Genomic DNA, 12,690 nt, shown 5'->3' with positions numbered 1-12,690 from the left:
TTTCCTATGTTTGACTTCAGGATTTTTAGTTAGTATTTTGTTTATTTCTTGTGCTACGGTCTTTATTAAGAATATAAATTAAGATGGTTTCTTAGCTGATAATTAAATGCCATTAACAACCTCTTAGGTGGTGTCACTTTTTCACTGCAACTCACTTTTACCTGTTTCACAGTCAACTTCAGTTGTTCAGAGAATTCCAGTCTTCTCCAGTTTGATGCTTTGAGCGGTGTCATATGCTGAAGTCTGAATAACTCTGTTGTGCCTTTCCTAGGAAGTGTCCTGGAGTAGGGAAGGATCCAGTTGGTTTGTTAAAATACATTTGAAATAATATTTTCATTGGTTTTCTGTATTTCCATCAAACCAAGGGAACTAAACTTAGTGAAAGATACTTTGATGTAAAATACGAGTGACTCATAGGCTTTTAAAGTGAGAATGCAAATTTTTTTTTGCTTTCTAGTTATGAGGATGTAACAGCAAGTTCCTGGCCAGACTAAAATGTACTGCTGTAGTGTGGTCTACTCTGAAAGAAGTGTACTCTTTAATGTTTTCAAATCTTCCAAACCTTAGTAAGAAGGTGAAGAGAACACGTGTAGCAAACTCTTAAGGGAAAATCTATAAGGATTAGAAACAACAGATCTAAACAAACAAAAACAAACAAAAAAACCCCAGGTGGAAAATAACCTGAAGTCCAGCTTCTGTGCTCACTGAGATTTTTTTTAACAGGAAAAAACATATGTTTCTGGCCAGTGAAACGTGATTCTCGGTTTCTCCCCCAACCACATGAAACTGATGACTCAGATCTGTACCTTAGAGGTTCATAAATCTCCTTATAGATACATCCAGGTCTTGAAGAGTCTCATGTTCAAGCTGAGATCAGTCATGACTAATGAAAAGGTTTATTTTTAATATTATGTTCCCTGAGCCCAAGCTCTGTTCCCTTTACGAGGTGAGGATGTCTTCTCCTGACATCTCAGCAGTTTAAAGCCATCTAAACCAGACCCAAATGGTGGAAGAGTTGTAGAACTGTGACTTTGGGTTTTTTGCACTAATAATAAGTGTTAATATATTTTTTCAGCTTAAGTTGTCAGCATTTCTAGCTTTACTTCAGTATTTTGACACAGCCAATTCACTTTCCTTTTTGTAACTGCTTTGCTTTTAGATATGGGATGGTGAGCAGGCACAGGGGCTGGCTCTGTAACTGCTGATGACTTTTAATATTGATCAATTCTTCCAACATTTATTAAAATGAGCAGGGGATGCAAATGCTGGCTAACCAGTGAGCTCCCCCACTCCTTTCCTCTCAGCCGAACCCTGTGTATAGAAATGTTCTCAGTTCTGCTTTTCATCCTTTCCAGTGGCCAGTGGAAAATATTTTTTCCCCCTCTGCTTGTTTGTGTGGATTTTCTGGATGTTTCTAGACAGCCTCATGTTCTGACAGGCATTTTCCCTCTTGTTTGCATCACTTCTGTAGCCTAGGATTTTTCTGTGAAAGCTGAAATTCAGTACTTAAAAACCAAAATATTTCTGTAGAAAATAAAGTTGCCTACAGACTGAATACATAACCTTTAGGTGCTTCTTTGGTGTCTGATAAAGTTAATTAGTGAGAAAGAAAAATGTCAGAGGTAGAGGGAGTGAAAAAAAAATCACAAAATTATGAAGTTATAAGGAGTTATGAGTTATGGTACTCTTGCTCCCCAGGTAAAAGCACAAGTGCTGTAGTATCAGGAGAAATCTCTTTAGGCTCCAGTTAAAATATAGACATTATTTAAGAGATTAGACAGGTTTATTCACTGGCAGGTGAAATGCTAATTGCTCGGGTTCCCTGGTGTGCCCAACCTGGCAGAACCTGTAGTGCTCTGATGTTCAGCCTTTTCTGGGATGGCATTTTACAGGAACATTAAGAATGTAAAATTTTCATGGGAGGTGTTAACATCATCAGATGGTGGATCATTTGCTGTGTATGTGGCTGGATAGCCTATGAGTCTAATAAAAGTTTTCCGGCTCTTAATTACTAATTACTGGTTTAAAGACTAACCAGTTTTTGAAACAGAGTTTTCCTTGGGATAAATGTTGTTCCTCAGGCATCACGTACAGTCTGCTTGTTTGTTTTTTTTTTTTTTTTATTTTCATTGCAAAGAATAAGGTTTTTAAATGTGTACATTCATTATGTTTTTATCAGATTGTTGGTAGAACGGTCAGGTTTATCACCACCATCGACTTTGTAATCTGATCCTGATTTTTTGCTGAGGTTAAGTGGTGTGGGTAGCACTGATTCCATGACTTACACAGATGGTGACTTGTTCCAAAGCAAGCCAGTGCTTGACTTTAATTGCATATTAATATAAACTTGTAAACCCAAATGTAATTTTGCTTTTTTTGCCTGTTGAATTTTGTGGGAAGAATGAACTGTAAGTTCACTGGATCTGAATTCCATAATACACTGGTTACTGGAAGGGGAGGAGGGAGCACTGAAGAATGTAGAGTGGTTTGCTGCTTTAGGTAGTTGCTATTTCAGTCATTACTTGCAACTCGGTGCGCATAATCCTTGAGAAATTATTTCCTGGATCAATTTAAATCAAGGAACACAACCATCTATTTAAGTTGAGGACAGCAGCCTGCATGTCTGAATTTAAACTGCAGAACCAGACTGGCTGATAGCACTTGCTCTTCCTCTGCTGGCACCCTCTGTTCCTGGAAAAGGACAGGATCTTCATCACGGAGAAAAATTGTGCTCTGGTCAATTTGAATTTGGTGGTGTTTTCCTTGTTCTTCCCTTGCCTTTCCTCCTGAGACTGGCTGAGTTCATAATGTCATGCTCAAGCTCTGGGAAGGTGCCTGAAAAAACATTTAAACTCTGTTTGGTACATGACCTGTATTTTTCTGGAATCCTTTTCTGTTTAAGCAGCATTTGGCTCTTATGGTAATTATATTTAAACAGCAATTTCCTAGCCTGTTCTGCACTTGAAAGTTTTATTAGTAAAGAGATGCTCTTAACACAGAGTGTTAAAATTGGAGGTAAAAATTTGGGTTAGGTAAATTGACCCACGAATAAGGAATTGGTGAATGAGTTCCCACTCCACTCTTATGGAACAGTGTACAATTGCTAACTTTCAATTTTGTCTCCTAAAAATCTTGGTTTCTGCTACAGGGTTTGGAAGCTGCCAAATATGGAAGTAATTTTGGCCTGGGAATGGCTGTATCCTTTAGCGTGAATTATGTATATTGATCGAAAATAAGGAATTATTCCCTAATGTAACTCCAGGGTCAAATGTTTGACCTGTGCTACGTTTCTCCAAATAACCAGCACTTTACAGGCTGATATTTCCTCATTTTCCCAGATCAGTATTTTGTCTTCTGCATTCCCTGAGTTGCACTGTCAGTGAAAGAAGCTTGATTTTGAAAGGAGCGCTGTGAAAGTTGTCCCACCTGGGACCAGGAGGCATTTTCCATAGAGTTCTGGTGGAAAAATCTCCAAACCTGACATCAGTTTGGGCATGAGGGCGCTTCAGTCTGTTTTACTGAACATTGTCTGCTTTGAATTCTTTTACAGGCATCAGTTTTTTGGGTGAACTTCTACTGGGTGTGAGGTTACGGTGCTGATGACTATTAAAGATGTGTTTATGGCTTACATTAGCAATGTATATCTTCACATGTAATCACTCCGTCTGGTTTTGTGGCTTCCCCTGAGTGGAATTATTACAGATACTGTGGAATATAAGAGCATCCTTGCGCTGTTGTGAATTCGGGGAAGGCCTTAATCTACTTCCTGGCCTTCGTTAAATTTTTCCATATGTGCATTAGTCAAACAAAAATACTCTACTGAGGTTGTGATGCTTCCAAAATGCAGCACAGGGGATTTACATAGATGTGTGTTAGACATTGCTTTCCTCTAATCTACTTAAAAAGGATCTGTCCCGTCCTAAGAAGATGCTTTTGAAAATGAGAAGTGAGCAGTGCTGAAGTGGGCTGCTCCACCAGAACTGTGGAAAATTTGGAAAGTCAAAGTTCAGTGACTTTTCTGGTGATTGCTGGCAGTAGAAATCCCCATGTTCACATAAGACCCAAACTATTTTCAAGCTAGATATGAGATTTTCTCAAAATGAAAACTGAACTTTGTTATCCAGTGGTTGTGGGTGGTGATGTTTTAAACTCTGGAAGATTTTACTCCACTATTTTATCTATTGGCTACAAATTCAGTGAACTGAAGAGTTTAATCTGTTCATCTTTTTCCTTGAGTGTTGAAAGGCAGAATGCCTGCTGTTCTTGGTCTTTTTATTAAGCCAGGGATTTATTTCTACTCAGGGAGTCTTCTAGTATCTTACCTAGGCTTAGTTAAAAGGCTGGAATTCAAATAACCTTGTGTCCTCAAATATCCTTGTCTTGGACATGTACAAAAGGACAGAGTAAGAAATGAGCAAAAGAAACTATTTCAGATGATCTCATAATCATTGAGTTCACTAATATCACTGGCATTTTATTTTCTTACAAAAAAGCAGATAGACATGAATTAAAGTACATAGAAAAGATCTATTTTAGTAATCTAACAATTCTTAAATTTAAACCCAAAGTTAGGTAGGTAACAAACCTTGCAGGGAGGTAACAAACCTTGGTAATTTTTCAAGCTTAGAAGATTCTCAGCATCACTTAGCAATGAAATTGCATCTGAGCTATAATCCCTAAATGTTGGGACAATTAGGCTGGTAATCATCTGTGATGCATGGAGTTACTCTGGGTACCAACATAAGTAAATAAGCCTGACTTTATTTTTTCTCCTGTTTGTTTTTCCTCTGTGCTAATACTGATATTCCCAGCCTGGAGCTGGGAGCTCTTGCCACCAAGGATTTGAATCTCAGTGATACAGTCAAAAGTTTAATCCGTGATTTAGGGTCGTTGAGTGTCACTGGAATAGAAGTTATTTACCAAGCTCTGATAACTTGGAAATGGCCTCAGGTTGTGCCAGGGGAGGGTTAGATTGGATATCAGGAAGGGATTCTTCACCAAAGGGGTTGTCCAGCCCTGGCATAGGCTGCCCAGAGCAGTGGTAGAGTCACCGTTCCTGAAGGGATTTTAAAGACATGTGGCGCTTGGGGACATGGTTTAGTGGTGGCCTTGTCAGTGCTGGTTTAATTGTTGGACTTGGTGATCTTAGGGCTTTCCCAACCCCAAGTGATTCTATAATTTCCTGCACTACGTTGCTGTTTTAGTCACTATCGATACTATTTATTTCCCATTGTGTCTTGAGGAAGAGCTGATGAATCCAAAAGATCTTGTTTAAAAAAGTCTTAACTAGATGAGGGGAGTGAAAAAAAAAAAAACAACTTCCTAACTTGCCTTACTGGAAATGTCTGCGACAGGGTCATTTAGCATTTAAGAAGCAGTTTGGTTGGTCTGGCAGTGATGATAGGCAGCTTAAAAAACAAAAGTAAACTTTTAATTGAAAAAAATTGTGAAACTGATTTTAATTGGGCTGTTTCTAGGCGAGAGCTAAGTAATGCTGTGTTTATTGTCCAGTATAGTCAGCTGTGATCTGATGAATATATTTCTGTAAGGTGATTCCTAAATTCTTCAGTTTATTTTTGTTATGCTGTACTTACTAAGCTATTTTATTTTTGATAGAAATAGGTTTATAATATACTGGATGATAGTGTGAGGCTGCTGAGGAGCTGAAACAAAATTGAGCAGAAAGCTAGCCAATCTCGTGACATTATAATATTTAAAACTGTGCACTTCTGTACATGTTTTACTCGAACTTTGTTTTGCTTTGCAAGAGGTTAAGAAATCCTGTGTTGTAAAAAAGCAACCCCAAAACCTCCCACTTTTTTCCTAAATGAACCTGCATAATAACTTCACAATAACTTTGCGTTTTTACTGTGTTTCAACCAAGATGTTGTCACGTCTTTACATCCTTCTGCCACTCTAAGCAGAGAGCTCTTCCAGTGGGAAGGAGAGAAACTGTAGCAGAACCTAAAAAGTGTTTTTTGACCTGCTTTAGGGGACAGCCATACGTACATGCAGGTTTTCAAACATTGCAGCCAGGTGGTTTGAAACCAGCATGAGTTGTAGTGAGTTATGCGAGTTGCAGGAGGAAAAAAAAAAAACCTGTAGTTCTTTCCAGATCCTTTGGGGTTTTTGGTGGTAAGTCATTTTTTTCCCCCCTGTTTTTCTTGGTTAAGACTGTGTGTACATTCCAGTGTCTAGGCTGGGCAGGATTATCTCCGTGGATGCTTTCTGCTGGCTGCTGTGAGGGTTCCACATGTTTGGAATAGTTTGATCCACCACGTCTTACAGTGGACTTAGTGGAAATTCTAGTCCGTATATTCCAGGTTGCTGTATTCTTCCAAATCTCTTTTGGGATGGTTGTAGGAAAAACTGAAAGAATCATCACGTGGACAACCCTGGAGCAAGTACTTAGTCCATTTCCAGCCAGCCTGTGTTTTCCTAGCACTCCAAGTGCCTTTTTGCAGTGTAATGGCCTGGTAGCTCCGTGGTTTTCTAGAAGAGAGCCTGAGTTCCAATTCCTCTTAGTAAAGCCTGTGCCCTTTCCTGCACAGCTGCTCTCTGAAGAGCTATGTGAATGTGCCAGGCAAAGTGAGAGTTTGGGATTTGTTTATTCTTAAAGGCTCGTTCCTAAAGTCATGGATTTCTCTAATAGCAGCTCCATGAAAATATTTTGGTTAGATGCAAATTATAGCAGCCTTAAAACTAATTTGCAGTGTATTCTGCAAAGTCATCTTATTTCTCGCTTCCCCATTGGAGCAAGGGAAAACTCTCCCTTAGTGATTATTGTGTCTGAACCCACAGAGCTTCTTGCACAGAGAAGTCCCCAGGCATGGGGACATCTCTGTCATTCCAGCAGAGATCAGCCAACAGTTGGCACAAAGGATATGACGGTTTCTGGGCTGGTAAAAGGAAAAATTATCTCCTTCCAGCAGTTGCAAGACCCATGTCTGCCTGGGTAATAAAAAGAAACTTGCACCGTGCTCTGCCAAGAGCTTTCTGCGTGGAGCTGTCTACCTTTTAGCGATGGGAATGCTTACAGAAAGGCTTAGCTGCTGATAGCTCTTCAGGCAGCCAGGTTAGGAAATGAGGCACACCAGGGCTGCCTCTGGCATTGCTGGTGGGGTTAATGAAATGGCCCCTTCTGCTTTGCTTCTCATAGCAGAGGTGCCACATCATCTCATCTTTTTAGTAGTTTCTTTCCAGTGGGAAGGGGGGATTGGGAGTTCACTCCAGTGTGAACCCCTTGTCCGGATCCAGCTGCTCATCTTTTAGTCTCAGTTTGTGCCGGCGCTGGTGTGAGCTGAACTGGAGAGCTGATCTGATGAAAGAAGTTATTTATGCAAATCTTTATTATAGCTGCTGGTGCATGGAGGGGGAGGATCCTTTGCGAGTGCGTGGGGTGGTCCCTTTGGCAGTGTTGTAGATTCGTGCTAGGCTGGATCTTGTATCCGCAGCTGATGATAAGAAGTTATCTCAAACCACGTTTAATGGCTTGCTTTTTTCACAGGAGAAACTTGTGTAAAACCATTGGTACTTGTGGTAGCTCGAGGGCTTACAAATACCTTTTTTTTTTTTTTTTTTTTTTGTAATGTGTTGTGCAAATTACATAGGAAGTCGTTGCGTTAGTGGAATTTTCACTTCTAAAGTTTCTCAGATTTTAATCTAGGTGTCATATCTGCAGTCTCCCTCCGGGTACTGTGCAGGAGTTTTGTGATGTCCAGAAAAAGGGCTTTACACGGAAAAAGGCGTCTGCTGTTAGGACATGCATTTGTTTGTTTCTTATTGCCTCACGGCTGCTGCAGTGCTTGAATTCCTCCAAGTCCATAAATTTTCCTAAACTGTTATGGTAAATTGCCTTTGTACACATGGACTTCTGTCTTTAATGTTTGTTTAATTTTAATAAATTAATAACCCATTTATTTTAAACATTTCTAACTCCATTGATACAGCTATCTTTCTTTCTTTCACATTTCTTTTTAGCCTGTATTTTTTGTGCGCTGCCTGTCCCTTTTCTCTCTCTCTCTGCGAAAGAAGTTTTATCTTGTCTAGCTGTACTGATTGAGATCTTCCTTGGTTGTGGCAAACTGATCTTTGACCTGGAGAAGCAAACAAATCTACTTCTAAAAATATGATATTTGGGATCTGTCCCAGGTATAAAATGCCTCTTTCCAGCTGGGCAATATCTGACCATGCGGCAGTGCCAATTCCTGCAAGTGTTGCTCAGCATTTGAAGAGTTTGTTGTCTAATGTTTAAACAAATGTAATGGAATCATAAATAAAATTTATTCCATATGGTAACTTGTCTTCTTTTGTTCCAGGATTAGGATAAAGTTCCATAAAGGAGAAAAGCCATATAGCATTATCTAGTTTTATCTGCCTTTGCATCCCTAAAGTATTTAATATAAAATACATATCTTTAAGTTTAGCATTTTTTTCTCTCCAGATGCTAAAAGGTATTAAGAATTTATTAAATACCACGTCTTGCCTGTGGCATGGTACAGGAGACTGCAGGTGTGATTCTTCTCAGAAGCAAGTGTCTTGTGGTTTCTAATGGTGACTTAGCCTTCAGACTGGCAGCTTTTATTAGAAATCTGTATCTCAGTTCCCAAATTGTTCCCTTTGCTTAGGTTGGTTTGTTTTGTCCCAATTGTGATTAAAGACAGAGCCAGGTTTTCTCTTGGAGTTGAGCCTCTTTGCACTGCAAATGATGTTCTTAGCTGGATGTTGAATTTTGTAGAGCCATGTTCTTTATGTTTGATGGGGTTGGAGTGGGGGGCAGTGCTGTTCTGTCGTGTTTTCCCAAGTGGGGATGGGTCAATAAAGCAGCCACAGACCTGGATTGGCGCTGGCATCGCTGTGTTAATAAATGCCGTGTTATGATGGGAATCAGCTAAAGGGAGGGGAAAGCTCAGTTTTATTCCTGCACTGTGTGAAAATCCGGAGGTGTTCTCTAAGCCTTTGGATAGACACAGCCAGTTGGCCAGCTCTCGAAAGTGTTCAGATTTAAGAGGCCACCCTGGTCTGGCTCCTGGCTGTGTCCCTTGTCTCATCGTGGGACTGCTTGGATACTGTTGCTACTGCGGTGATTTTGGGCTGCCCAGTGTGGAAGGAGCCAGCTAATTTCTGTCTGTTAATGCTCAACCTCTGACTTAACCTCCTTCCCTTTGGTGCTTTCATTGGAGTGCTTTTTCCTCCAGCCCTTTGTAGTAATCCAGATGCTCATGTTCTTTTCCTCCTACACAGCAGATGGAGATGGCATAAGCCTTTTGATGACTGTTTCCTTCTTTTTACATAAGTTTTATGAGCTGACGAGTTCGTTAGTTGGATGTGGTAGAGCTCACAAGCACTGTCCAGCAGGTGGTGCATTGTCACCTTGCCAGTAATTACATATTTTAGGGATTTTTAGGGGTCTTTTTTTAGTTTAATCTGGGACATGAGCTTTACTGCGTGGTTATAGGAGAGAAAGCAGATGTGTCACGTAACTGTCATGATGAATCTGTTTAATTTTAGCCAAAAAACCCCCTATTTTGAATTTGTTAAATACCGAAGTATTGTGCTATTTCAAAATGAAGAAAGCAACTCAATTTTGCTGGTTGAAGAGCTGAACTTCTGCTTTCTTGTGTGTTGTTCTGGGCTTGTAGCTCATGAAAAATACTTGTCAAAATTTGTCATGACTCAGGTGGTCATTTTTCCATGCTTCGGGAAAGCTTAAGTAGGTTAGCAGCCCTCTCTCTCCATTCCAGTATTGCCTATCTACTAAAGGAGTTTTTGGCTTATTAACCCTCCTGCTCATCATTTTAACCTTATTGAAAAGTTCTTACCCCACTGAGGTGAATAAGCCCATTTTTTCCACTTCATTACAGACTTAGGCCTGTGTAAATTCATCTGTTTTACATTTATTTCACAATTTGGCTTTTTTTTTATTTCGCAACTTGGAGCTCCGTTTCACAACCACAAAGCTTGAGGGCGTATTTTGATGGGTCCTGTAAAATGGCAATGTAGAAAATCTTTATTAAAGAAGGTGGAGAACCTGAGTCTGTACCTAATGATTTAGGTAGTTGCATGAGAATGTTACTGATCTGAATCTACAACACGTTTATTGGAGATGTAAACTATGCAGCTGTTATTTAAATTACTTTTGGCTTCTCATTTTTTAGGAATATCTTGGTGGATAGGCCAAATGATCAATCCTCACGATGGTCTTCAGAAAGCAATTATCCTCCCCAGGTAAGCTCCTGAATCTCTGCTGCTCTATAGCTGTGTCGTACAATTTAATGTCTACTGGGGTTCTTATTTTAAATGTGGGCTGCTGCTATTGACATTGATGTATTTATAGGCTTCCTTCTCTGAGAAAAATGCAGGTTGTTGGTACATGAGATACTTATATTTCTAGCAATTTGTGATCCTTCTAGAAGTGCTTCATTGCGGGGGAAGTTTCAGGTTTCCTCCTTGGCAATCGTGGTTGTGCTGGAAATAATCAAACCTTATGGTGAGATTAAGCTGCTAATGAGGCGTGCAGGTCCCCCCCTTTGTCAGCACTACTGGAGGCTGTTGTAGGTTCTTGGCCCTGAATCCCAGATCTAAGGAGCTGGTGTTTGTTTCTCCTAACAGCACGTTTAGAAATGTGGCCTCTGGTTGGAGACACGAATGTCACCTCTTCTACTGATTAAGCACCTTGTTAAAATAAGATTTGTATTGGTTTTAGCATCTAATTTGTTTTCTCACTATTATTAAAGCTGTTAGATTATCCAGAAAATGCTTTTCCACTTTTTTTTCTCTCTCCAATGAATGTTATCCTTTTCTCTGTGTTAGATCTGTACCTTATTAGTCTGATATGGTTTGATCAGCTTCTGTGTCTCTTACGTTGCTTGTTTTAAATTCTTTGTTTAAAACACTGATATACAGCAGAGTGACTTGCACAGTGTCTCTCTCATGCAAAGTTCTCCATATCTACTTATTTAATCCAAGTATTCCTCATGAGTGAAATATCACAGGATTTTTCTCCAGGTAAATTTTGTTGTTTTGCCTTGGAGTTCTGTTAAAAATCCAGAGTCTGCACTGGTGGCTCCCTAGCGCAGCAGGTCATCTGCTCCAGCTGAAGAGGTTTCACCTGGATTTTCTGATCAATCATTCTATGTCATTGTGTCGGTAAAATTAGGTTTTTGGGTTTTTTAGAGGAGAAGGAAAGCTATCCTTTGTATTCTATCAACTTGTTCCTTAAACCTGAATGTGAAGACTGATACTGATCCTCTGTGCACCTATGGCTCTTTTAATTGGATTATTTTACATACTCATATTTTGATAAACAACATCGGATTTTAATCCATAGCCTGAAGCAGTTCTAGTCTGTCTAGGAACTATGGATTGCTGAATAATGGGTATTGAGCATGGATTGTATTCCAGTTTGTACCATCCTTTACTTTCTTTCATGCAGGAAGCACATGTTTTTCTTGAGATGCCTTTGTTCCCAAGGCAGGGCTGGCTCATGGTATGTCTTTGGACGGGGTTTTTCATCTGAGATGTGCTCCTAGTTTTGCTCAGATCTGTTCTTCAATTTTCTGAGCCATCCTGAACAGTTAGTACTTCTAAAAATCTGATTCTGGGATGGGAACACACCTCCTGTAAGTGGATGCTTTAGAATATTCCCAACTTATACTTAAGGCTGACAAGCAGTGATGCAGGTTATACTCAGACATTTAGATTAAGCAGGGATTAATTAGAGTGGCAGACTTCTGTACAAACCACATGAGCTTGTTAAAGAGATGTCTTCCAAAAATTTCATGTGTGTGAGTCGTGACCTGAATGGAGATGTTGTTGCAGAATGACTTGACTCCAACCCTGGAGAGTTGGGCACTGCTCTGCATGCTAAGCAAGACATTTAAACCAAACTTTTTGGTAGGAGAGAGATGAATTAACAGTGGCATTATCTACCCGTGTGTGCATATCGAGACATATATTAGGTATCCAGAATTAAGACCTGGCTTGCAAAAAACTAGTCTTCATAGTGGCAACAGAGATTGGCAAGACAGTATTTGAGTTTTATTCTATTACTTAGTTTTGTCTTTAACAGAAAACCTGGCTGCCTAACTGGAAAAGACAATGCTGCTGGATCTTCTTGCTTGAATCTCTGTATCTAATAGTGAAAATATGAAGTACTGTGTAGCTGCTCATGTGTTCAGCAGCCCCAATCCTGAGCACTGAGTAAGAGGGATGATGTATTTGCAGTGCCTTTATACTACATAAAGTAATATATACTTCAGCTACTTCTTGTGTTTGTAATCTGAGTGTTCAATTATTCATGCAAAGCATTTTTTATGATTTAATTTCCCTGTTGAAAAATTAGCTGGAAAGAGGAAATGGGGAATTAAAATCTGCAGAAGAGTCCTGTGTGCAAAGAGTGCAGTTTTTGTCACTTTTGTGTATATAGAAGCAGTTCCCATTTGTGTTTCTCATACTTGACAAAAGAACTCCAGATCTGCTTGCATTTTGATCAAAGTAGTTCTTGTGCCTTGTCCATTGAAAGACTGCCATTAACTGCAGGAAGAACATTTATATAGGTGTTCTGCTTCCTTGTTTCTTACAGCAGAATTTTAGTTTGGAAAACTTCAGTTGAAACAGTGGATGACTGAAGTGTGGTGAGGAGAGAATTTGGGGAAAAATCAAGTCGAGTAGTTCATATTCCAAAAGAGG

General features: G+C 39.6%; 1 protein-coding gene across 1 annotated transcript in view; it reads left to right on the top strand.

The window, feature by feature from the left end:
* Nucleotides 1–12,690, top strand: part of MKLN1 (muskelin 1) — a 102,519-nt gene that overhangs the window by 3,986 nt on the left and 85,843 nt on the right. The window contains exon 2 of the mRNA XM_039571222.1: nucleotides 10,158–10,227. Coding sequence (XP_039427156.1) covers nucleotides 10,158–10,227 — 70 coding nt within the window. The remainder of the gene's footprint in view (nucleotides 1–10,157; nucleotides 10,228–12,690) is intronic.

This window comes from Corvus cornix, chromosome 1A (genome assembly GCF_000738735.6).
Source record: "Corvus cornix cornix isolate S_Up_H32 chromosome 1A, ASM73873v5, whole genome shotgun sequence".
Taxonomy (NCBI): domain Eukaryota; kingdom Metazoa; phylum Chordata; class Aves; order Passeriformes; family Corvidae; genus Corvus; species Corvus cornix.
This window is presented reverse-complemented; position numbering and strand designations above follow the sequence as displayed.